General features: G+C 46.6%; 1 protein-coding gene across 7 annotated transcripts in view; it reads left to right on the top strand.

The window, feature by feature from the left end:
- The window catches only part of MARCO (macrophage receptor with collagenous structure), a 102,110-nt gene extending 81,927 nt beyond the window's left edge, over positions 1 to 20,183 (top strand). For 6 of the 7 annotated variants that reach the window (XM_075933238.1, XM_075933235.1, XM_075933239.1 and 3 more), the window contains 18 exons: positions 655 to 885; positions 1,786 to 1,821; positions 3,320 to 3,364; positions 3,923 to 3,994; positions 4,089 to 4,121; positions 4,577 to 4,666; positions 4,751 to 4,804; positions 6,418 to 6,462; positions 6,816 to 6,914; positions 8,080 to 8,178; positions 8,296 to 8,340; positions 11,668 to 11,739; positions 11,833 to 11,886; positions 12,489 to 12,524; positions 12,689 to 12,796; positions 14,757 to 14,792; positions 16,173 to 16,355; positions 19,065 to 20,183. In XM_075933238.1, the coding sequence (XP_075789353.1) occupies positions 655 to 885; positions 1,786 to 1,821; positions 3,320 to 3,364; positions 3,923 to 3,994; positions 4,089 to 4,121; positions 4,577 to 4,666; positions 4,751 to 4,804; positions 6,418 to 6,462; positions 6,816 to 6,914; positions 8,080 to 8,178; positions 8,296 to 8,340; positions 11,668 to 11,739; positions 11,833 to 11,886; positions 12,489 to 12,524; positions 12,689 to 12,796; positions 14,757 to 14,792; positions 16,173 to 16,355; positions 19,065 to 19,195 (1,469 nt within the window). In that variant the 3' untranslated portion in view covers positions 19,196 to 20,183. The remainder of the gene's footprint in view (positions 1 to 654; positions 886 to 1,785; positions 1,822 to 3,319; positions 3,365 to 3,922; positions 3,995 to 4,088; positions 4,122 to 4,576; positions 4,667 to 4,750; positions 4,805 to 6,417; positions 6,463 to 6,815; positions 6,915 to 8,079; positions 8,179 to 8,295; positions 8,341 to 11,667; positions 11,740 to 11,832; positions 11,887 to 12,488; positions 12,525 to 12,688; positions 12,797 to 14,756; positions 14,793 to 16,172; positions 16,356 to 19,064) is intronic. The other variant, XM_075933233.1, reaches the window with a different exon arrangement.
- Positions 20,184 to 26,672: the final 6,489 nt, after the last annotated feature.

The raw sequence follows: 26,672 nt of genomic DNA, 5'->3' as shown, positions 1-26,672 counted from the left end.
CAGGGCTAGTTCTGGACGTGTACAAAGTGCGAGTGTTTGCAGGCTGGGGAGGGTGTTGGGCATGCTCCCATCTCATGGCAGGAAGCTGATTTCCATGTGTAGGCAGGGGGAAGTGGGTGGCATGATGAGCAGAGGGTAAGCACACTTTCCTGCAGTGCTTCAGAGTTTTGGAGGATAAGTAAAAGACCCTGAGCATTGTAAGCACTCCCTCTATTGGAAACTGCTTTTTTTTTTCCCAGTGGATATTATATATGTTGCTGTCACATCTGGCCCTATATCCAGGCATATGTGGCACCTAGCGACAATAACGAACACTAAAAATACCTAAGTAAGTGAGAGACAATGGCTATGTCAACACTACAAGCAAGTGATGTATTGCCCTGCTCAATGCACTCCCCTTGAGCTAGCCGAGTATAAAAAGCAGCATTGCCAGGTTAGCATGGGTAGCAGCACCCGAGGCATGGCTGTTGGACTCTCGCAGAGTGTATATGTACTGGTTTCATGTAACATTCTACCTGTCCTGCAGGAAAGAAGTGCCTGTTTTACAGGAACTTGGAGACAGTCAATAGAAACTGCCCCACAGAGCAGGAATTTTCCAGGACTGATAGACAGACACTGAGAATATTCATTCTATAATGCCTTCCATTTTCTCAGTGTTTAACATGCAGGAGGAAATACGCAACATCCATAGAGAAGAAGACTTATATTTAACAGAGAAACTGGTCAGCCCCTTCTACAATGAAACTCTTCCAGGGAGCAACTTTTACAGAAAGAACACTAGAGATGAAGAAACGCTGATCAAAAGCTTAGAAGAGGAAATCAACATCATTAGGGTCAGCAACAATGATTTATTGATGAGGGTGAACAATATCACTCTGGCTACAGGTATCTCTACATTTCTTCCCTTTATTTTATTGACTGTTGTATTTTGTACACAATCTGAAAGTGCTGTGCAAAGCAGTACAATGGGCAGAGCCCACTTTAAGTAGAAAATACACAATTCTGTGGTGCTGAAGGAAAACTCCAGCCTTCTTCTCTAAGACTGGAGGGGGCTCAGAGCAGCTGCTTAAGTGGTGTAGGTCCATCAATGTAACTTTTTATTATAGATGGTCCAGTAGTTAGGGCACTAGCCTTAGGACGTGAGGAACCTTGGGGGTAGGAGGGCTATTCTCTGCTCTGCCACAGACTTCCTGTGTGATCATGGGCAAGTCACTTAATCTCTGTCTGCTTCAGTTCCCCGTGTGTAAAATGGGGATGATAATCCTGCCCTGCCTCACAGGAGAGTTGTGAAGGTAGATACACGAAAGGTTGCAATGTGCAGTGCTTTGGGAGGTACTGAGGAAAAGCATTATGTGAGAGAGAGCCATTACTATGAAAATATCATCATACTTAAGGAGCAGCCAGGAACCATTGTATAAAAATGGAGCAGTCGAGAGTGGCTGCCACAAACAAATGAATGGGATTATGATGATCTGGTCCTAAGAACTGGATATGATTGTGCATAGCCTGGCGGGATGGAGCCCAGACTGAAATTTCCCTTTGTGGTCCCCCTTCGTTGCAACTAGTCTCTACTTCCTGTGCTGGAATGGACGAGGGCTCCCTGTACCCCGCCCCCTCCCAATAACCACATAATGTGGCTCAGACTTTTTCCAGGCCTCGCTAGGACGTCTAGTCTTCCTGCAGGGAGGGAGACATTTCCAGCTCAGAGCTAAACCTGCTACCACACCATTCCATCCACTCTTGAGCACTGACCATTTAAAAATGTATGTCAAATATCCATTTCAGGGCAGCTTGGAATCAGAGGAGAACCTGGTCCTCCAGGTAGGTAAATCTAAGCAATGAAAAGCTTCCTTTCCTCTCCTCCCTCCACCCTTCCCCTGTTCTGTACAGTCTCTGAAGCTAGATTTGGGGACACTAGCAAAGAAGTAATTTGAACCCTGCTCCCAGGGGCGGATATAGGGCAGGGCGAACGGGGCGGCCGCCCCGGGCCCCACGCATGCGCATGGCGTCACTGCGCATGCGCCGTGACAAAGGGGGGGCCCCACGGAATTATGCTGCCCAGGGCCCCGCAAAACGGTCATCTGCCCCTGCCTGCTCCTGCAAAGACATAGTTGCCTGCATAATTTTATACCTGTGAGTGGTCCCATTGAAATCCAGCTTCTCCCATGCCCCCTTGCATGGCCTGCCGGGAGTCTGGCTTTGGTGCAGAGGGCAGTCCCTCTTCTCTGGATACTCTCCATTCTGAGCAAGTGGGTAGAGTGGAGCAGGGATCTGGTAGAGTTTCATCTCTGTCTTCTCCCCTAAACAGCCCCCTCTCCGGTCACTGCTCACTAGCCAGGGTAGATGAGCATACATGATGGGGAAGTAAGTTCCACTCTACCAAGCCTTATCGGTAACGTATTTTCCCCCACCCACTTCTGGAATCTAGATAGGACCAGGGAAGGAATTGATGGCAACAGGGCAGGACAGATGCTGGCTTCAAATTTTCACCAAAGGCCTTCAACCCCTGCTTAGCCCTAGGTCCCACCTCCATTCCACCTCTTCCCCTAAGCCCCTCCCTGCCTCTTCCCACCCCTGCCCTGTCCTTGGCTTGGCCCCACTCCACCCATCCTCCAAGGCCCCACCATGCCCCATCCTTGCTGCTTCTTCATCCTCCCAGCACCTCCTGCACAGCTGTTTCATGACACGCCAGAGGTGCTGAGAGGGAGGGGGAGGAGTTGATTGACAAGGACCACAGGCAGGCAGGTGTGGATGGGGGGAGGGGAGCGTGGCTGCCAGTGGATGTTCTCCATGTGTTGTCCAGTCCTGGAGCACTCTGAGTCGGCACCTGTGGTTTCTCAGTACTTTGCACTCTGAGCTGAGCCTACAGGCTCAGCCTAGCCCATAAGGAGTCACATAATATGTCAGTTTTCCTGTTAGATTAAGGTGTGAGCCTACAAAGCGCAAGCGGCTCCCACATATTGCCCCCCAAATTGTGGCCCTCGTTCTGGCGGTAGAACACAGTCCTCCTGCATGTCCCATTGAAGCAAACGGAAACTTCAGGGGGACTTGGTTTGGGCCCATTGATCTGAGTGGGAGGTTGTGCATCCTCACAGAGCTCAGGATCGGGCCTTAAAACTCCTCAGCCATGAAGCTGTTACTTCCAGATGAATTCACATGGAGTGATGCCCAGCTTCCCTTTCCTAACACGGATCAGCTCGTCCTCAGTGTCCCCACGATTTGTACTTCACACTGGTGTCTAACTAACTAGTGTTGCACATTCTCCTCGCCACGTCCTCTCATTCTGCCTGAAATGAAGGTTTTATTCTGTTCCATTCAGGTGCCACAGGGGAGAAAGGGAGTCAAGGTGAAAAGGGGAGTCAAGGTCAGTTTTCAGACCCTCCTGTTTTTGTTTGTTTTGTTTTGTTTTTTACTTTTTCACCCAAAAGATGTTGGTTACATGCTGAAATATACATGGGGCCAGGTTCTCCTGGGGTGTTAATTAGCATCATTCAGTTGCACCCAGCGGAGCTGTCAGTTTATGCCTGTTTGGGGATCAGGCCCTAAGTATGAGAATTGTATTATTCAATTCAGTGAGCCACAGACGTTAATTTACATTGGTTCATTATACAGGTTGAAAGGGGAACTCTCTGGTCTGGCAACATCCAGGGTCTGGAAGGATCACAGATGTCCCAGGACCAGAGAGTCCCAGCATGCTGCCAGGGGTGGGAAGCTTGGGAGTCCAGGCCCGGTGCTATGCAGCGGGGGCCAAAGCATGGCTCAGCTGGGCTGCAGGGGGAAAGACAGAAAGCCTGGGCGTGGGGAGCAGGCAGCAGGGGGACCAGAAATGACCTCCCCAGGTCTGGAAAAATCCCTCATCCAGGACCAGCCAGGTCTTTAGGACCAGGGAGGCCCAACACATATTGTCAAATCTGTCTTCCAGGAGAAAAAGGTGAGAAGGGAGACCCGGGTCTAGGAGGACCACCTGGACGCAAAGGAGATCAAGGGTCAAAAGGTAAGTGAATAACGTGACACTCAGAGGAGGTGGGGACATATTTAACAATATAGACAAGCAGACGAGAACAAAAGTGGATGTATTTGTATTCTAGGTATTGGATTTCCTGGGCAGAAAGGAGAGAAGGGTAAGTCATGGAAGTGAATGCTCCCTTGCATGATAACAACAAATACAAATAAAAACACCCCAATTGTCGAGGTGCTGCATTTCCTACTGACTTCCCACTGGCACTTGGATGTTGGTGTCTTAACATGGATTGAAATAACTAGCATTAAGCACCTTGCCCTGCACCACTGTTGGCCACTGTTTTTTAACCTGACGTGGTTTTTAACCACCTGCTTCCCACTGTGCATTCAGAGCAATGTGAACGTAATCCATACATTGAGGAGGAATGTCCTCTATAAGGCCCACAATATTCCCTGCATTTTACCCTATTCCCTTCTAGAAAACAAGTGTGTGTGCTGAGCTTTGACAGCTGCAGGGGTTTTGTGTGTGTGTGTGTTGCTGTTAGTTTGCCTGTTTGGGAGCTTTCAGTCTTTACACAAGAATCTATGTTAATTTTTTCCTCAATTCAATTTCAAGGTAATCCTGGAGAAAATGGCTCTCAAGGTCTTTCTGGCTCCAGTGCTCAGAAAGGGGAGAAGGGTTCACCTGGAAAGGATGGTACTCCAGGTACTGATTTACCACCCTATGCAGCCCCTGTACAAATGTTTTCCTACACCATACTCAATCTGCATATCTCCTTTGATATTTTAGGGATACCTGGAGTAGCAGGTGTTCCAGGTGCCAAGGGAGACAAGGGAGAAGCAGGTAAGAAAGGATTAGTAGGTGCACTTCCTAAAAAGTAAATGAAGAGGTAAGCAAAGAACTGAAAACTCAAAGTCCTGTGTAACCAAGACATGCTGCAGCAATCAGAGGGTACATCTACACAGCAGAGCTAATGTCAAATTAAGCTATGCAACTTCAACTATGTCAATTGAGTAGCTGAAGTTGAAATAGCTTATTTCAGGTTTTGGTGCTGCCTGCACAGCAGGAAATCGAAGGAAGAACACTCATAAGAACAGCCATACTGGTCAGACCAAAGGTCCATCTAGCCCAAAATCCTGTCTTCTGGCAGTGGCCAATGCCAGTAGGCCCAGAGGGAGTGAGCAGAATAGGGAACCTTCAAGAAAACCCTCTCCTTTCACCCATTCCCAGCCTCTGACAGAGCTAGGGACACCTTTTCTACTCTTCCTTCAACCCCCCTTACTCCTCATGAAATGAGGGTTATCATGAGGCAGAGTAAGAAGTTCTCTGGCTTGACATGATTTCGAAATAAAGGCTTGTAGTGTAGACATGCTCTATGTTATTTCAGAATAATGTCAGCTATTCCAAAATAACTCTGCTGTGTAGACGCATCTGAAGTCATTTACACAGGCTTTTTATGGGCCAGAGGTAGTAAGTGGAGGGTAAGTTAATTTTCTCTCTCAGAGATGACAGTCCTGCCGATAGAGCCACACAAATATAATATAATTTTGTCAAGCACTTCCTTGTGCACACCAAAATGTGCATGTTGTAAACAACATAAGATCCAGTTGTCCTGTGTTTCCTGCTCCAGGAGAGCCCCAGTTTTCAGGCCAGATTTTGTTCTCATTTACACTAGGATAATTGGGAGTGACTCTCCTGGAGTGCATGGATAGATTCTCAATTTTTCATTTGTGGAAATGAGACCAGAATGTGGCCTTTCAGTCAGACGATCTCCTGGAACCACAACAGAGCCTGGGCTGGCCTGTGGCACATGCTGGGGAAGGAATTATCCCTCAGGCTGTGCTCTTCCCACACAACAGTTGTAGCCCCTTGGCCCATTCTTAATTTAGGATCCTGGAGTGACCAGATTCTCCCTCGCCCATCTCCTCTCCCCAAGGCCCCTAACTGCTCTGCAAGCTTGGGAGCAGAATGCTCCATTCCTGACATGCAGGGAGACCTGCTGCTCCCAGCTTGAGGACCCCAAACCTTTCAGCAGTGGAATTGCACCAGTCTTGCTAGGTGAGAGATTCTGGTCCTTAACAAGCCAGTTCTGCTTCTGCTCCCTTTCATCCACCCATGGTGCTTGTCTATGTTTTTGCTAAACAAGCATTTTAAACATCAAACATCCATGACGTTCTTGCTGTGCAGCATGACTCAACAATGAATCCACCATGGGCCAAATTCTGCACTTCCCTGCCTGTACATCTCAGTGTTTGAGCAAAGGCAACAGGATTTGGCTTATGGACAGTTCCCAATCTAATGTAAATCAACATAGCTCCATTTACTTCAATGGAGTGACTGTGCCCATTTACACCAACTGAGAAGCTGAGAAACTGTGGATTGCATAGACTCAAAAAATCTATCTTTCCTGACCATTAAATATTATTAATAATAATATGTATGTATTGGGATTTCAGGGATAGAAGGACCCAATGGGACAAAAGGAGACCAAGGAGTCCAAGGTATTGCATTTCCTTCATTTTGTTGCTACAGTGGATTGTGCTGTCAGTCACACTGGTGTAAATCAGGACTAACTCCACTGAAATTAGCAGCAATAAATCAAAGTAAAACCAGTGAATGAGAGCAGAATCCAGCAGACAGTATTGAATTTACACAGAGAGGAGTGCATTTGGCCCACAGTGGCAGATATCTAACTGAGAAGTAACTGCACTGACAACTTTAAAGTCATTCTGGAGTGACAACAAGCACAGAACTTGACTCTTGTATTGGCATTGCATTTTGTGGTGTACATAATGGGTCTCTGGTAGGATGTTCTAAGCAACAAAAAGTCAGAGGTTTGGTATTTTTCATCCAGGTGTAAGAGGACCACAGGGAGAAGTTGGAAGTAAAGGAGACAGTGGCCTTGCTGGTCCAAAAGGTGAACCAGGAATGAAAGGAGAAAGGGGGCCTACAGGTAAGATAATTTGCTTATTATTACCAATGCAATTTTCATACATTCATTCGCCTTCCTTCTAAAGTCTTTTCTGCTTATAGTGCCGCCGTTTGAGTTATTTCCACAAAGATTCCAATATCTCTGACCACAGGGTTACCAGTCTGTTAAGGGCAGAGATGAAAGTAAAGGGGTATGCCCCAGTGTGCAGCTGGCTGAGCTGCAGCAAAAGCCAGCAGGGAGCTTTTGAAAGAACTGGCAGGAACCCAGGTTGAGATAGGAAAGTCCCTACAAGAAAGTTAAGTTCCTTTCACCCCAATTAAGGGACTGGATGAATAAGGTTATTTGCCTCATTTGTGAGGTGCCATTTTGTTTCTTGCTATGCCAATGCACCAAGGAGAGTAGTCCTCCAGAAATGCTGGCTCAGAACAATGAGTTTTTTATAGTCTCTTTTGGGGATATGTATAGGTATGTATCAGCGCATCCCTGATCATAGCAGTGGTGTTTACAGCAGGATTTATATGGTATAAACTAATACAATACAATTTATATGCACAATCAGGTGCAGGTTTGGTGGGTTAGAGTGACAGTAAAGCCTGTCTCTGAGTGCTTTATATCCTATATAAGCCAGAGTTTCATGGAAGTTAAACAGAAGAATTATGCAGTGCGTCTCACCCATGTAACGTGAATTACATTGGTATTCAGCAGCCACATCTGAGATGTGGTCAGGGAGAACCAGCTGCAAACAGCATGGAGAGTGCTGTCAAGCGGTGGAAGTTGTACAGATGAGCTGAGAATGATGGTTCTACACAGACTATGTGGAACAAGAACATTGCTCCTCTCTGCTCGGGTACATTGGTAGGGAGGGTGGTATTATATAGATACTCCACTGATTCACACCAGCCATAGGAGCTGGCTCATACATGGCAAAACAGATCCTAACACGTTCACGGAGGCTTGGGGGAAACCTAGGACAGCAAAGGGAAGAAGGGAATTGCAGTCACTTCTGAAATATTTTACCACATTCTTGTGCAGTCTGTCACAATATCTCGATTACCAACCGAAAACGTCGGAGATCTAGAAATGCAGAGGCATAGCCAGACACTGAGGTTGTAAAAGCCGATGGGAGTGAAACCCAGATTTGGCTCCAACCCTTTGTTTCACACACAGTCATTGTATTGTTAAATAGGTCTTCAAGGAAGTAAAGGTGAAGCAGGTGAGAAGGGAGTGATGGGCCCCAGAGGACCAACTGGAAACAAGGGAGAAGCAGGGCCACCAGGTGTGAATGGTAAGTTCGTAAGGCAGAAAGCCACATCTGGCTGGTGGTCGGTGGAGGAAAGGGGAGATATCAGGTTAAATAGTTTGTACCAGTATCACTTGCACTCACATCTGTATTGCATTGTAGGCAGTGAGAGTGCACTTGGGCTTCCAGGACAGAAAGGAGACACAGGTAAGCCAGGCAAAAAGGATAGTTTTCCCTGTTGGTATGACCCTGATCTCTCTCAGAGCTGCATTTCATTCACAAGGAAGTTGTTTAAGAGGCAGGTCTGTGGCGGGTGTAAATCCGCACCGACTTCCCTGCCGTTCAAGGCCTGGTTCTCCTCTTGCCTGCACCACTGGACGTGCAGAGTAATTCCACAGAACTCAGTGGCGCTGCTGACCACAGGCGCGAGTGAAAGGAGAAGGAGGGTCTTTTGTTCAATATCTTTCACAGATATGTATAGACAAGTGAGCCCATTACGAGCATCGCGTCGGACCTCGTGCATGACACAGGCAGTCACAGCCCAGAGCGACTCCACCTTTATCTGTTTTGTCCCTACAGGGGTGCAGAACCTGGAGCATCTCCCCAACCACAGGTCCTGCTCCTCACACCTCTGCTCCACCCCCATCCTGGCCCTGCTCCCCTTTTCCACCCAAAGACTCCCCCTCCAAAGCAACACAAGTTGGGGGATTACCAGTGGGCTTGGGACAGGGTGGGACCAGGAGCCTCAGCTCTGCCCTGGCACATCACCCTCTCCCAGCCCTTTGCCCTCTGCTTCCTCACAGCAGCATGTGAAGCGGAGCTCAGTGGCCTGGCAGAGGGCAGCGGGGCAGGGAGAGGTGGAGCAGGCTGCCAAGTGAATGGCTGAGTGTTGCCCCCATGCACCAGGCCTCCAGGTAATCCTGCAGGCTGCTCATGCCCTGTCCATAGGCTGGCTGATGCAGCCACCGTGGGGCCCCCCAAAGCACAGTTCCTGGGGCGCCTGCCCAGAACCAGCATATGGATGGGGATGGCTCTGACCCCTGTCTCCCTTCAGAGGCTCAGCAAGGTCATTTGATCTGCGGCTTGCAGTTCCCCAGCCGTTGCCCTTCTGGGTGGCAACCAGCTTCTCTCGCCTTTCTGACTCAGGTTTCCCAAGCTGCACTGTTCCCTGCCTTCACTATGTATTTCCCAGCACAGAGTGATTGGCCAAGGACACCTACTTGCTTTCTCCTCAGAGACAGATGCCAGAGCGACTGTCAACGGTTACTGGTCACCACACAGCACTTCCTGTGCAAGCCCACTGTATTCTTAAGGAATAACGCACTGGCATGAAAAAACATTAAAACAACAGCAGAGCCTACAGCCAAGACAATACGTTTAGGAGAGACTGGATTCTTCTGGACCAGTCCTTCCAAACCTACCCTATAAATTGGGGCCCATTGTGGACTAGGGATCCAGTCCCTTTGCTGGAGCAGAAAGACTCATAGAATCCTAGAATACAAGAACTGGAAGGAATCTTAAGAAGTCATCAGGTCCATTCCACTGCACTCATGGCAGAACCAAGCACCATCTAGATCATCCCTGACAGAAGTCTGTCTAACCTGCTCTTAAATGTATCCAGTGATGGAGATTCCACAACCTCTTGAGGCAACCTTCCAGTGTTTGACCACCCTGATAGTTTTTCCTAAAGTCCAACCTAAACCTCTCACGCTGCAATTTAAGCCCATTGCTTCTTGTCTTATCATCAGACATCAAGGAGAGTAATTTTTCTCCTTCCTCCTTGTGACACCCTTTTAGATGCCTGAAAACCGCTATCATGTCCCCCCTCAGTCTTCTCCTTTCCAAACTAAACAAGCCTAATTCTTTCAGTCTTTCTTCATAGGTCATGTTCTCTAGACCTTTAATCATTCTTGTTGTTCTTCTCTGGACCTTCTCCAATTTCTCCACATCTTTTCTGAAATGTGGTGCCCAGAGCTGGACACAATACTCCAATTGGGGCCTAATCAGTGCAGAGCAGAGTGGAAGAATGACTTCTCGTGTCTTGCTCACAACACATCTGTTAATGCATCCCAGAAGCATGTTTTCTTTTTTTGCAGCAGAGTCATACTGTTGACTCATATTCAGCTTGTGGTCCACTATAACCCCTAGATCCCTTTCTGCCTAGATCTCCTTCCTAGAAAGTCACTTCCCATTCTGTATGTGTGAAATGGATTGTTCCTTCCTAAGTGGATTACTTTGCATTTGTCCTTATTGAACTTCATCTTATGTACCTCAGACCATTTCTCCAGTTTGTCCAATCAGACCCTATCCTCCAAAGCACTTGCAACTTCTCCCAGCTTGGTATCATCTGCAAACTTCATAAGCGTACTATCTATGCTTGGTGAAGATATTGAACAAAACTGATCCCTACAGAGCCCCATTTATTATGCCCTTCCAGCATGACTGTGAATCATTGATAGCTACTTACCAAGAATGGTAATCCAATCATTTATACACCCACCCTATAGTAGCCTCCTCTACATTGTATTTCCCTAGTTTATTGATAAGAAGGTCATGTGAATGTTTGCTCACAACTCTCACTGAAATCAATATGGGTGCGTCTACACAGCACAGTTATTTTGAAATAACTGACGTTATTTCAAAATAACAATGTGAGCATCTACACAGCAATTCCGTTATTTTGAAATGAATTCGAAATAACGGATGGCTTATTCTGGATTCTGTAAACTTCATTCCACAAGGAATAACGCCTATTCCAAAATAGCTCTTTTGAAATAGCTGTACTGAGGACACTCCACTGCTGCTATTTTGAAGTAGCTCCTCCTCAGGGCCATTCAAAGTAGTCACTCCCCAGTGCCTCCTGGGGTTCTAAATCGAGGTAGCCCGTCCACATTAGGGAAGCCTGCCTCGGACTAATTTTGAAGCTTCCCTGTAGTGTATTAGCTATTTCAGAGTATTTCTTCCAGAATAGCTTATTTTGAAAGAAGTGTACAGTGTAGATGTACCCATATATAAGCAATGTATATCCATCCCAGGGCAGAATTTGACCTTCAGATTGAAATACTGTATGGACCTGATTCTCCACGGCCTTTCACTTTGTATGCTATTTACACAGTGCATAGCTAGTTATGAAATTCTGCCACTAGTGAAAGCGAGTAGAGAATTCCAGTTTGGACATTGTTTATGCCCACTTTGCTCTCATTCTGCACAGGAATAGATAACTCACTAGAGTTTGAGCAGTAGATGATCAGGCTCTAGAGCAGGAGTAAGGACCTTTTTTGGGTCACAGGATGCTGACCCACAGAAAAATCAGTCAGGTGGGGACAGCAGGGGCTGCTGCACCAGCGCAGACTCCCCTATGCTGCGTGGGAGAAGCCCTGAGCTCCGGGCACCAGTTCCAGGCAAGCTGAGGACTGCATCTGGCCCCTAGGTCTTAACATTTGTCTAGGGCAAGGGTGGAGAACCTACGTTTCTTTGGTTCTTTTATCCGCTGTAGTTCTTAGGACTTCACTTATGTTGTTATTCAACTTTAAGGTCTGAAAGGAGAAGCTGGTGCCCCAGGACTTCCTGGTTCAGATGGCATACCTGGTCAGAGAGGGGAGAAGGGTACGTAGCTGCCGGCATTTTTAATTTACTAAAATAATCCTCTGCAAAGTATTTATTACCCATGTACTCCTTTTTTTTTTTTTAAACCATCAGGAATTCCAGGAGAGAGGGGGCCTCAAGGTGAAAAGGGACGGACTGGAACAGCAGGTAAAGGAGAAAAAAAAAAGTTCAGCATTGGCAATATAAGTCATTCAAACAGGGTGATGCACTGGAATGAACACACAGGAGTCAGTGTACTCACACCCATACACAAAGTACTAATGCAGTGTGGGCCTGCAGGAGTGGGCACGGAGTTCCCCCACACTTCCATGGCAACATGCCTATTTATGTAGCTCTGTCAAGGGTCTTTAGAGACATCTTTTTATATAACTTAAAAACATAAAGTGCAGCAGGTTAAGAAAACTCTCCCCAAATCTCCTTCCACTAACACTAATGAAGCTACTGTGACTTACCCCAGCTTTGTATTTGGCACTTCAGGTTAATTTTGGTATGTTATCAATGAAAGGTCCACCTATCCTCTAAGAACGGATCTTCAAAGCATATCTTCATTGGTTAATAAGTTCTTATTTTTATATCTTGTATGTGCCCATATATCATACGTGTCTTATCCACTTCATTAACCATTAGCTGGAGAACCAACATGCTTTCCTGTCTGCATAAATCGAAACGTAAGTGATAAATGTAAGCTTGAGGAAGCTTAAAAGTGTGAATATATCTGACTGACTTAATTTTGGTTTTGGTGATCTTAGGCATTCCAGGACCAAAGGGAGAACGGGGAGATTCAGGTAAAGCACTTGCCGTATTAAATTATGCAAATAGATTATTACACAACAGGATAGTTTATATGAAATGTTTCACTAACTTTTGAAGGTGATTGCATGTAATTCTTGTCATGTGCTTTTCTTTGTAAATAGACTAAGGCTTCAGCTCTCTGGTATTTTCCTCCTAGGGCTTAGAGGCCTACCTGGTGAAAAGGGAAGTAAGGGGAATTATGGCTCTCCAGGTCCAAAAGGTGAAGCAGGAATGAAAGGCTCAAAAGGAACCATGGGACCTAGAGGTAAGACTGTCTATCCAGGTTTCTGATGATTAGCGGGTATATTTTGCATTGTGAAATATTATGGAATTGCAGTTATTGTTCCACAGTTAGGTGTGGTCTACAGTACATGGGAAGATTAAAGTAAGATATGCAACTCCAGCTACGTAAATTGCATCCCTAGAGTCGATGTATATTACATCATGTTTCTGTGCTATCCACACAGCAGGAGGCCAACGGAAGCAAATGCTCCCCTTGGCTTCCCTTACTCCTCACAAGGAGCAGGAGTATTGGCACCGATGGAGGTGCCCTTTGAGTTTGATCTAGCAGGTCTATGCTAGACCCGCTAAATCAAACCCTGGAAGATCAACCGTGGCAGTGTCGATCTTCCTCATAGTGTAGATGTGCCTTTAAAGTTCCTTATACACCTGATTTTCAATCCCACTGTCATGTTCCCACACAAATAAACCCATCTTCCAGAAATTTTGGATGCTGCATCTCATCACACAATATTGTCTTCCTAGAAACTTTGGTAAAAAATATGCAAAGGGTTTTATAGTCATGAGAACAGATTCTCTGGTCCTAGCCACCTTATCTTCCCACTCCTTCCCCATTTGCTAGTGTAGTTCATTACACTTCATTGCTGTTCCTTTGTGTCATCTCAGCATAGACACCCTTGCAAGGCACGTCTCCTCAATAGCTTAGATGAAATTAAGAATTCAACAATATCCTTTTTTCTGCATGCAATTTTGGGTAAAAATAAAGGAATGCAATTGTATTAAGCTAGGGAAAATACTGAATGACCAAGTGAGATACAGTGAGGTGTCATCACAAGACTGGCCTGTAGACACTCATAACTTGGAGGTCCAGCACTTGTGTCAGCATTGCAGTGAGAGGATTTTGGTGATAAGGCCCAACACTTGAACAATTCCTGTGCAGCTCTGTATTAAACATAAATATGTTTTCTTTTAACGTCACTCATCTGTGTCGCTTTGTTTCATAAATTTGCCTGTTGGAGAAATACATTTTAGTGCAACCACTACAGGAAAATTTATTCACTGCTTGCATTTGAGTTCATATATTTCTTTCAGCTAGCTCCTGCAACATAAGGGGACGTGACCCCCTGCTTACCTTTCCCAGATGATAACTATATAGGGGAAGAGGGAGGAAGCAATGAGCAGGTAGGGCAGGTAATAAGTGGATGAGGTCAGGGACTTGATAGGGTTGCTTCCAAACCCCAGCCAGCAGAGCTGAGCTTGCTCGAAAAGGAGGACTTTTCCCTTACTCCTCATGAGGAGCAGGAGTACTGGCACCGATGGGGGAAATAAATTACTGCCACAAGTCCAGAAGCAAAGGGGAAGCCTGAGGAGGAAAGTCACAATTCCTCCCCAGCTGTTTCTGAGGTAGTGCAGTAACACTATGCCCTTCTGAAGAGCAAATTGTAACATCTCACATCAGCCCTTATTTGTCCTGCTTACCTCAACACTAGTGCAGCTACTAGTGTTGGAACCTTTTTTTAAAATCAATAGCACGGGACTGAAATATACTTTCCTCCTTGTGTGACGCTCCAGTTGATGTAGACCCCATCAGAACAGTGAGACTGGATCTTGTGTTAAGAATTGATTTCTTAATTCACTCCTGGCCCGTATTTGAAATCTGCTTTAGGCCACACCAGACTCCAATGCCAGCATGCAGTCAGGCAGTTTTGGATTTCTCCCACATCTAATTCTTGTTAGCGATGAAGAAAATGCACCTGCCAGATGACAAAAGAGGTCGTGCATGTCGGTTTCTATTTTTAGCAAAAGAATGGGAGCATTTTTTTAATCCATTTGGATTAAAATCTTAAATGTGTGAGGCAGATGGAGTCTTGTTTGAGCATTTGCCTGCATGCCTGATCCACACAAGTATAAGACATCATGGAATTCATTATACTTTACCTTGAAAGCATGTCTAATGATGAGGTTTTTTTTTTCATTTGGAACAGGACTGCCAGGGAGCAACGGTGGCAGAGTTGCACAAGGTACTAGATGTTTCTCTCTTTTCCAGAACTGGCCCTATAACACCAGTACAGTATAGGACCCAGTGTAGATCCAGGACATGTGCTTAACTTTGACCATTTTCATGGTCCCAGTGAAGTCACCAGAACCACCCATGTGCATAAAGTGAAGCAAGCATTTAAGAGCCTGCAGGAGCAGGGCTGTTGTGCTACTGGGGTAACTGCACCTCTGAGCTCTTGGATGGGCTGCTTGAGGAGGCCTTTCACCATGACCAATCTCTGGGCAGGGACCTGCATCAGCAGGGATTTGGGGTTGCACCTCACCTTCCTACAATTCCCTTCCTTAGCCCAGTAGGGCTGACTAATGTCAGCTTCTGTTCTTTGTTTCCTCTCAAGGGCTACAAATAGCATGTGCCCATGGTTACAAATCACCCAACATCTCTGTTAGAGCCTCACAGAAAAAACGTATCCAATTATAAAAGGTCGACGGGTGGGGGGGAACTGATCTTGCTTAGGGACTGCTGACCCATAAAAAAATCCAGTCAGGAGCCACGCACAAATGAGAAGCAAAACAAACCAACCAACCCTCACTGATGTGGCCCCTGAGTGAGAAGGAGAAAAGACACTCCCCACGTTCCCCTCACACACCAGAGCCTCGGGGGAAGCGGCAGGCTAGTAGATTTTGTGTGCTCCGTCCCTGGGGTGGAAGGGGCTCCGGAGCTGGGGGGGCAAGCTGGGGGCTGCATCTAGTCCCTGGGCCTTAGGTTCCCCACCCCTGAAATGCATAATTAAGCTTCCTGGTGGTCTGCCATGACATCAGTAAAGGCCTTGCATGTTCCAGTCCTTCCAACCTGGTGTTTGATACACCTCTCCCTTCTTTGGACAGAAAGCCATGCCCATTTGTTGCCTCAAAATGAAAGCCTGTCTGTCTGTTCAAGCCAGCTCTTTATAGCCTAGTCTCCTGAGTCTCTTGAACGCAGTCTAAACCAGTAAGTGCAAACTCCCTCAGAGAGTGGTACTTCTCTGGACCAGTTTACTCATCCCAGGGACTACAATGATCAACCCTCGCTATCTGTAGTTCCTGGAGGAGCTGAGGTAACCCTTCCCATTGGAGTAGAATACAAGTCTGAGCCTACAATGATCCAGGTGATGTGTATGAATCACAGGCCTAAAATTGATTCAGTAGTCTCAGGATATGTCTGTGTTCAGCATGCCCATTGCAAAGGCCTGAACTGATCTCATTTTTACTCCAGTAGCAACTTCTGTTTCCCATGGAGCCATGTTGATTTAGGTGTGGCCATCCATTTGTGTTACTGGGTTTAGCACCTTATTTTTCTGTGTCATTTTTCGTACTCAAATATCTTATTTTCTTTGTGTATAATGGGGCACCTTCTATTCCATCAGCAGAGCGCTATTACCATCCCAGTATAAGGCTTGTTGGAACAGGAAGTGGAGGCCGTGTCGAAATTCTGCATGAAGGGCAGTGGGGAACAATATGTGATGATAATTGGGATGAAACAGATGGAACGGTGGTCTGCAGAATGCTGGGATATAGCCATGCAGTTAGCATCAGTATTACACAGCCAGGTAAGTTCATAACCAATCACCAATTCCACACCTGATTTGTGTTTTTGTATAGTGTGACTGGTGTTTGGTGCAAGATTCAACCTGTACAGGGTAGGGCCATAGCCACAGGTGGGTTTAAGTGGGCCATGGCCCACCAATTTCACATGCAGGCCCACTCCTGGAGCCCTCCATGGCTCTGCTCATGTCCCAGTGCTTCTCCTGCTCCATCAGCCTGCCCGGTGCTGATCGGGGTTGGGGAACCAGGGCCTACACTGCTCCCCCTGGCACTGAAACTGGAGAGAGAGGCTTAACCCCCGTTCTGCATCATTTCCCACCCACTCAAACTCAGGGCCCCATCAGGTGGGTGCTTCTGGCTTCACCGGAGACAGTATTTCAGGCCTCCTGGCACCTAAGCCAGGCATTTACATAGAGAGAGAGGTTGTCACACTTGTTCAGTGCCACTCTCACTGCACTGGATTTTTGTTCACAGTAGGAAGTCCTGAAATGCGTTCCCAGTGCAGTATCACAGTCAAAGGTTGCACAAAATACATGTTTCCTTCCTGGTGAATACTGAGATACTTGCATTCACACATGAACTGCATGGAGTTTGCACACATGCTGCCGTAGAGGATAAGTCTGAAATTTCCATTTGCCTCTTTTATCTCCCTACCACCTGCTATTTCTATTTTCCGGGTGTCAAAATCTCCCCCCTGCCCCACACTGGCCTCTGAAAGAGAAAGGCGCTTGGTCAGACAGAGTCTGCTACTCTTAGCAAGATAAAACTCCTACCAAAGTGAATGAGAGTTCTGCTACAGGAAAGATGACATATCATAACTTACAGAAGCATTGTATGGAAGTGTTATGGGACAACTGGGCACAAGCCATTCAGATATAGGGATGATCCACAGAAGCAAGGATTTTAGAGATTTCTGTATTAAATGGGATTGCTGGGATTGAGACTATCAAGGGGGCGAGCCATTATAATTTAAAGGAAAACCTTTCTATCTTCCACCCACCGCAAGTTTTACCCACAACCCGAACTCCCTCAGCTTCTTCAAAGTTCACAGAAGTTCACAGCGCATTGTTTCCTCACTGATCTTGCATTTCCATGTGCCGTGCACTTCCTAGTTCCAGCTCAAACTGGAAGCAGAAGTGCCACAGTAGTACTAGGAATTTAGCTCTTGCTAAATTTCCAGCCCAGTTTTGTAGACCTGGAAAGTAGAGAGAGCTTAGGTCTGACCTAAATCTCTGCACTGCCTTAGCAAAGCCTTTTATATGTGGCAAGTGTAATCCCTGCAGGGGTGCCCAAAGGCCTAAGTGTTTGAAAGGGACTACGGGCAGCAAAGTGCATGAGAATCAAGCTGAGACACCACCTCCACCATGTCAGGTGACAACTTCAGTTCCAATCCAATTCCTTCCCCTCCTGTCTTTTCTTTCAAAAGTTTTTTATGTGTTCCCATAGGCGTGGCTTGTCCTATTTACACTGGTAGCAAAGGACAGGATTGTGACCTGTGCTTACAGGACACACAGGGTGGTAAAGGTGTACCAGGGAAGGCTGGTTCCCCACTCTGCAACGTGAGCAAGGATGGGCGTGGGCTGTACAAAGAGCCCTTTCCTTCTCTCCGGGTTAGCAACGCTGAAAGTCATGGAGCATTGGGAAGAGTCGCCTTTGCAGGCCCACTGATCCCATTCCCCTGCAGATGGGTATAGGGAAGGCTGGGACTAGGTGGAGCTTTAACTCTACCTGCCCCAGTGCACCAGCCTGCAATGAGAGGGGAAGTCAGCTGCACCCAGTAAAAAGTTCCAAGAAGTTACTTTGTCTTAAAAGCCACTGAGGTATAGGGAGGGAAAATGTGACTTAGGCTATGTCTGCCCTACAAAGAAAAGTCGGAAAAAGATACACAAATTATGAACTGCAATTTGCATCTCTTTTTCCACTTTTCTTCTGAAGGAGGCTTTTCCGACACTGGGGCCAAATGTCAGGAAAAAACCCTCTTTTGGAGCATCCCTTCTCCCTCGTGAAACGGGATTTACAGGGATGCCGACAAAATGCATCCACTTTTCCGACATTTTTTTTGGAAAAGCAGACACATTCCTTGGATGCGACAGAACTTTTCCAGGATTCCTCCAGTATTCCGGAAAAGCTCTGTAATCTAGACGTAGTCACAGTTCCTTCCTAGGCTTCTCCCTGGGGAAACACATTTACCCCTTCCTGACACAGAGTGTTAGCCTCAGCCTAGCCCTAAGGCAAGTGTGAAACTTAATGAATGTCTTTTTGAGGGATTGTAATAGAAATATAGCAGTGTAGTCAAACTCATGCTTAAATTTGGCACTTTACACCTAGGTCTCAACAAAGACGCTAATTATCTTACCCATTACAAAGATAGCTTCCCCAATTATCACCTCTAATATCATTAGCTCACAGACATTTACCTCTCCCCTAATCCCCCATCCCCCCTCTGTTCTGAAATTTGATTTGTCCTTTTCATATGTGTTCATTTTTTGATTGTATCCTTTGGTATATATGGTCATGCCAATTTTCTTCCACAATTTGATCTAAGGAAGTGGATCACCTAATAAACCATCTTGTTAGTCTTTAAAGTGCTACATAGTCCTGTTTTTTGAGGGATTGACATTACATCTGGCTTTGGGCGACTGTATATTTCTGTCCCACATGCCCTACAAGTGCCTGATTTGGCTTTTTGGTTTTTTTTGCTCATCTCAAAAAAGGTACAGGACCCATTTGGCTTGATGATGTGCAGTGTCATGGAACAGAAGCCTCTATTTTTGACTGTTTGAAAAACAACTGGGGAGAACACAACTGCAGCCACAGTGAAGATGCTGGTGTCGAATGTGCCTGAGCCGGTGTAGGAACGGGCATGATACACAGCTGTCTGGCATAAGGGGGCTCAGGTCCATACATTCTGACCAACTGTGTGCTGTTCTCCATGACTGGGACTTGTACCTTTGATTCTGTGTTTATAAAATTGGGAGCAGGAGCGGGGGCGAGGTACCTATTAATATTGTACATTAATAAGGCAAGTAATTGTTCCTTAAATCCTTAATAAGCAGTGAGGCCAAAAGTAAACCAGAAAATCCAGTTGCCACAAAATGAATGAGAGACAGAAAAAGAATGAAATACCCAAATCACTCAAATACTTGCAAATCTTCAAGTAACCTGGCAAGTCTGGTATCAGACCATCATGCATTCTGCACAGAGTGGAAGGATAGTTTGAAATTTAAGCACAAAAGTAGGAGACTTATGTGCTGCACCCATTCTAGCTCCTCCCTGGTCCTCCTTCCTGACCTTGGCTAAGTCACTAAGGCCTGGATCCTTAGAAGGAAGGATGGACACCTGAATACCTTTGAGGATCTGGATCGTCACTGCTCAGTCTTAGCTCCACAGTCTCCCAAGCTATTAAAAGGCGGTAATGATGCTTACCTCCCGGCAGTATTATGAAGATTGATTCATATTCAAAAATACTTTACAAACCTCAGCCAGCTGGCAGTATGTGACTATAGCAATCTATATTGTACAAACATAAAGCAGGAGCATGCTTTAGCAATAGTAATATTCTGGTAGGAACTCACTGATGATTAAGTGTAAAGCTTGCAGAGTTAACTCTCCTATATGTAAAAACAGAATGGCTTCCCTCCTTTGCTGTCTATTATACAGCTGCATTGATTTTTATTTGTACTGAGTGTTTTTTCTTGTTTTAAGGATTCACAGCACACCTCTGCCCCATAAACGTACAGAGTGGATAAACAATAGCACGTATACAGCTGTGTATAAAATGGATCTTGCTTACAAGGAATTGTATTTTAAATTAAGAAATAAGTTGAACGAAACCCTTTTCTTTTGCATTGATATTATTATGCAACCCTAACTGCATTTTTTCCCCCTTAGCTGACTGCGGTATTTTCTTCCTTGCAATAATACAGAATCACATAGAAACCAAGCCATGTCTGGGCCGTGTCACAAGGTTTTAGGGCTGGTTTATATGATGCAGGTTGATGTAAGGTGCCTTATGAGGAAACAAGCAGCCCTGGGTGTCTGGACTCAACTCCTGGTGGAGAATGGGTGGGTGAGAAGCCCTAGGCAGCTTCCCCCCTGCTCCTAGTAGGAGCTGGGGAGGTGAGAAACCCTGCATGGTTTCTACCCTGCTCCTGGCAGAAAACATGGAAGTGAACAGCAGCTCCCCCCAGCTCCCAGTGGAGAGTGGAGTGGGGAGCAGCCCTCTGGGAGCCTGTGGGGCAACCAGACACCAGACAGGAAGCTGCCAGCAGAGCTGAGAGCCGGGGTCCTCATGAAAAAAAGAGGCTGACACCTCATCAGCAACAGAACTTGCTCTGGAAGCAGTGGCCCACCCAGATGAGAGCAGGGTCTCGTCCCACAGACCTTACAGATGTTGGCCTGTCTCACCAGCATGGTGAATAAAGCTCCTTGGACTACAGTAGCTCCTCAGAGGGCTTTCTTTGGCAAACAGTGAATCTGTGTTGGGTGGTGTTAATTCATCCATCATTGTGTAATAACAAGCCCCAGGAATCAGTCCTACACTCTCTGCAGTGAAGGGACTTACAAACAGAATCTGTGGCTTGTTGCATCGGCTAGTACCTACCTGCCCTTGCGCTTTCTGATTTTGTCAATGGGAGAAGAGGTTCATCAAAATGATCAGGCCAGATCCTGAGATCTTCACTCCCCTTTTACTCAGGCAAATTCCCCCTGAAGGCGTAGGCTTAGTGCACCCCTCAGAAGGAATGGAGCCTATAGGGGCCCTGGCTGGAGTTTCAAGATCCTTCTCCAAAGGCTGAATTCTTATTCGAGAAATTCCACAGAGTCCAAGGCCAGAAAGAGCCATTCTGATTGTCTAGTCCAGGGGTGGGCAAGAGAGCCTCTGTGAGCTAGATCCAGCCCTCCAAGCAAGTTGATCCGGCCCATGGACGCCCTATGCTCCCTTGCCCCAAGGCCAATCAAGCCCTCCTCCCCCACCGGGGCACATGGCGCTTAGAGTGAACCGCCAGCTGAACAGCATGATGGTTTATTCTAAGCGCCCCGCACCCCTTGCAGGGTGCAAGCAGGGAGTGAGAGACTTGGCTCACTCACCCACCCCCAGGCCCTGATTGACCTGGGGGCGGGGAGAGCACACAAAGTCTCCTCCCACTGCCAGAGGTAGGTGCCTAGAGGGAACCAGCTGAACAACTGCCGGTTCTCTCTAGGGGGGCAGAGACTTCAGGTGCTTCTACACCCCCAGGCCTATTAGGGTCAGTGGGTAGGAGAGCACAGATGTGTCATGGCCCTTGCACCTTCCAGGGCAGCCCAAACATTTGTAAAGTAGCCCCCCTTCTAAAATTATCACCCACCTTGGTCTGATCTGACTTCCTGTGGAACACAGGCCATCGGGCTTTCCAGTATGAAGGTTGGTATCTAGGCTTTGGGATTGCTCTCATCACCACGGTGACTAAGAGATGTACAAGTTTTTAAAGTTCCTCAGTTTCAGTTCCTAGCAGGGCATACAGCTGTTCCTGTGTGCCCAGGCCTCAGTACACATTTACAGACATCTTAACTGCTTTGTGTTGGGTACATGAGGTAGCAGACAAACGCTAGGCCAAAAATAGGGATAAAACTTTTTCGTTAAGGCCTAAGTTCATGGTTTTAAATGGAGTTCACCAAATTAGTCATTCTGACTATTTATATAGTACCAATATTGTGCTAGTGGATGCTTTAGAATGGCAGTTCTCAAACTGGATTGGGGCCCCAAAGTAGGTCACGACCAGTGTTTCTGGCAAGCTGTGCACTCGTGGGGCTGCACAGGAGAGATGCAAATGCTGCCCCGCTGATTAGCAGAATGTCCGCTGTTAGGGTGTTTATTTCTACTGGTGATGCACATTCATCCATGCCTTGGTGCACATAAAAATGTATTCCTCACCAGGTAGAAAACATTAGAGGGAACACCTGTCAAAACCCCATTTTAATGAGGTTTGCGGGGCTGGCTTAGATTTGCTGGGGCTCAAGACAGAAGCCCAAGCCCCACCACCCAGAGCTAATGCCGGAGCCAGAGAGCTTCAGTCCTCAGTGGTGGAGCTCAGGTTACAGGCCTACTGCCTCTGGTTACAGACCTATGGCTTCAGCTTTGGTCCCTCCCAGCATGGTGGGGCTCAGGCTTTGGCTTTGCCCCCTTCCCCAGGGTGGGAGGGTTCAGGCAGGCTGAGGTTTCGGTCCCTCCTGGGATCATGTAGGAATTGTTGTTGTCAGACGGGCATTACACTTCAATGCAGTTTGAGAGCCCCTGCTTTAGAGACAGTTGTGGCTACAAAGTCTCTGCCCCGTGTGCTCAGTAGAGAGTGGGAGAGAGGTTAACAAAATAAAAAATGATGAAGTGATGAACCCTGCCTGTTTCAAAATGCAAGAGATAGTTCTTGACCGGCATATGTGAGCGAATGAGGGGACGCAGCATGAGTTCACCAAACACAGGCAAGTTGGGAAAAACATCCCCACACCAGAAGAGAAAGCATAGAGGGTGATTTCTACTCAAACATTTAGTTCTTGCTTTCCCCAGGTGCTTCTCTAAGTTCTGTTTCTGCTCCTACAGTTAGTTCTTGTTTTCTCCACATCTGAACTCAAACTTTAAAAATTAAAGAATTGTTCAGAGCTGGATGTTCCAGTTCACGATGTGTGTTATGCAGAGTTCAACACAAGATCCTCTCTTTACGCATGAGAAAAATCTTCTCTTTCTCTCCCCATCTTTTTGAAAAGTTGACATTGGCAGTTTCATCTCTCTCTTTACGTTTTTCTGGGAAGCCCCTTTGCTTCTAAATTTCAGGTGGCAGATAAACCTCTAAAGGGTCATGGTACTTAGTATGGCTAGTGTTCAGAAAAACATAATTACTAACTTTCTCTATTAAATCCAATGACCAGAGAATAAACATTTCTACTCCCAAGACTTCACATGCTTTCTGAACCCTGCCACATGGTTGGGTATATGGCTGTTTAGGTTATTCACCATGCCTAAAGTTTTTGGTTTTTTTTTGAAGTTCTACTTCTTTTTTCTACTCCCGAATTGTTCATGAACAAATCTTTATTTTTATGAATGTCTTAGTTAAGTGTAAGTAAATGCCTAGTAGTCTATGGAAACAAATTTCAGCTTATTGGGTGCCAACTTCTGTTATTGGATACTCATGATGCGTGGTTCTTGATCTGCGTCACAATGCATTATTTCTTCTCTCCAGCTGAATGTTTAAACAAGAATAACAAGTGACTAATAATAGCAGATAAGGAATAGTGTGCTTTGGTTTGACTCTTTAGATTAATCACCTCCAGGCTAAAATATGCAAAACCTTTAGGATTTCCACAAACTTTTTTCACAGCTATATAATACTCGTCCAAATGCTCACAAACACAGTCTGATATGACCTCACAAATGAATTGTAAATTGAACTTTTGACTTTCATTCCCCCAAAACATTTGCAAATCCATGATCACATTAGTCACCCAGCTCTAGCTGAGTAAGAACCACACATCAAATGTGGGCAACTACCACACTATAATGAGTTAAATGGCCACTTCTATGTGTCTGTGGTAAGTTTAGCTTCCCAGTGCAGAATACAGAGATTCTAATAAGCCTCCCACATTTGAAAACTAGGCTCATTGTGTTGAAATTCAGTCACAGTTGGTCATAATGTCCTTCCGTCAAGATGGTCTGTTGCTTCAAGAAGAATTAGACAAAGATGAGGCAAACTGGTAAATAAGTAGCACCCGAGAGAAGGAAACGGCTAAAAACAGAAACTTCAAAGGAAAGAACTAAATGATGATGATAGTCACTTTTGACCTTAAAGTCTATGAGATGTTAACTATTTGAAAAGGGAAAGCAACAACCAGAGCAGGCCAGGACACAGATCAACCTTGGAAATAACATCTGTTGTAACTTTGTTTTGGAAGTTTATTAACCTAACTCTTCCTACAGTGAAAGTCCACCCCGTCATGCTCCCAGTGCAACCCAAGAAAGCTCTTCTTGATCCAAAGTCAAGGATTTGTGATTGTTTCTATTTTTCATGTGCGGCAGGGTGTATCAATCCCACTCTGGAGCCGATGGTGTTAGCCCGACCCAGCAGATGGAGAGGGCTCCACCCCCACAGCCCTGCAGGGCATGCTCCGACTGGAGACCGGCTATAAAGGCCTCTGGAGCAGCTCCGTCTGGGCTGACTGCTGAAGGGGAAGGAGGTGTTGCGGGAGCTTCAGGGGAGGAAGCACAGCCAGACCAGACAGAGGCAGCTGGGCCAAGAGGGGCTACAATAGAAGCCGTGGGCCCTGAGTGATAGGATGGAGTGGACTTTGGATAAGATCTGGTAGGAAGTAGCCCAAGGTGGGGAATTGCTCCCCGAGCGCTCAGCAGGTTGTGGCAGGATTTCCTGCTGAGTGAGCAGTGGATTGTGTCACTGCCAACAGGGCCATGGGCTGGGACTCGGTGGAGAGAGGGAGCCGGGGTCCCCTACACCCTCCTTACCTACCCCAGTGTGGGAGAAGCTTTTCCAGTAAGCTATTGACTGAGGCTGCAATACCCTGAATAGAGGAGTGAGAATTTTGATGGAGGCCACTGGGCCATAATACCTTGACCAGAGGGGCATGCATGTTGACTGAGGCCTCTGGGCCGTAATACCCTGAATACAGGAGCATATATAAACTGAGGCTGTTGGGCCATTCTGTGAATAAACTGTTAGGTCACTCAATTCAGAGAGTAAGTTTGAGGAGCTTGACAACATACAAGAGAACATTCCATTTAATCCATTTCTGTTTAAACAAGACTTTTAAAGTTACAGCAGCACTCCCATCCCAGGGTGAACTCAGGCATACCAGTATAAAAGTGCTTATACCAGCATTGCTCCGTTTGCTTTGGGGTGTGAAATATCCCAGACCAGTAAGAGGCACCTTTCTACTAGGACTTTTATTTGTATAACTATGTTGGTGGTGAGGGGGGAAGGAATCATACCCCTTACCAGTTATAGTTATACTGGGAAAGCTTGAGTGTAGACCGGTCCTAAGTTCCTCCCTTTTGGTGACCTGCTTTTTCCATTCACACCTGACCATTAAATTGATGACTGTCTCCTGGCAGGGGAAAAAACTAACTGCTCCTCTTAGCCTCTCTTTTGCAAACAGAAGTTTATCATGGGCATATTTCCTTAATCAAGGCCTGAAGTGATCCACAGGTTCCTTACACAACTCTGTGGGTACAGCTACACTGCAGGCTAAAGTTGAGTTAAGATAAACAACTTCAGCTACGTCAATTGTGTAACTGAAGTCGAAATAGCTTAATTCGGCTTTTGGCGCTGTCTACACAACAGAAAGTCAAAGGAAGAACACTCTTCCTTCAACTTCCCTAACTCGTCATGAAATGAGGGTTACAGAAGTCAGAGTAAGAAGCCCGTAGACACACAGGGTATGTCTACACTACCCCCCTAGTTCGAACTAGGGGGGGTAATGTAGTCATACGGAGTTGCAAATGAAGCCCAGGATTTGAACTTCCCAGGCTTCATTTGCATAAAGCCGGCCAGCGCCATTTTTAAATGCCGGCTAGTTCGGACCCCGTGCCACGCGGCTACACGCGGCACAGACTAGCTAGTTCGGATTAGGCTAATTGGAACGAGGCATACAGCTAGTTCGGATTAGGAAGCCTAATCCGAACTAGCTAGTCCGTGCCGTGTGTAGCCGCGCGGCACGGGGTCCGAACTAGCCGGCATTTAAAAATGGCACCGGCCGGCTTTATGCAAATGAAGCCCGGGAAATTCAAATCCCGGGCTTCATTTGCAACTCCGTATGACTACATTACCCCCCCTAGTTCGAACTAGGGGGGTAGTGTAGACATATCCACACTCTGTTATTTCAAAACTAGCCAATTAGCCTGTAAAAGATGGGATTTTCAGGTCTCTCCTCCATGTCGGTCTTCTCTCCTGAGCCTCCGGTCTCTCTCTCCGTCTCTCTCTCTCTCTCTCTCCTCCTCCTACTGCCTCCCCCCCACCTCTCTCAGCTCTCCTCCCCCTCCTGTCTCTCTCTTTCTCTTCTCCTCCCCCTCCTGCCTCTCACTCAGGGGACCGCGGAGCCCAAATGGCTGTTTGGGCTCCGCACTCCCCATGCTACATGGGGAGTGCGGGGCCCAAACGGTCACTTGCGCTGGTTGCGCCCCCGCGGCGGCCCAGCTGAGCGGCGCAGAAGTCAGCCAAGCGCCATGGCGGGAGGCAACAGTGCCACCCAGAGGGAACAGCCAGGGAGGCAACAGCGCCGCCTAGAGGGAACAGCCAGCATTTCAGCGTTAGAGTCACAGACATTGGGCTACTATATATATGATA

Source organism: Pelodiscus sinensis, chromosome 7 (genome assembly GCF_049634645.1).
Source record: "Pelodiscus sinensis isolate JC-2024 chromosome 7, ASM4963464v1, whole genome shotgun sequence".
NCBI lineage: Eukaryota > Metazoa > Chordata > Testudines > Trionychidae > Pelodiscus > Pelodiscus sinensis.
This window is presented reverse-complemented; position numbering and strand designations above follow the sequence as displayed.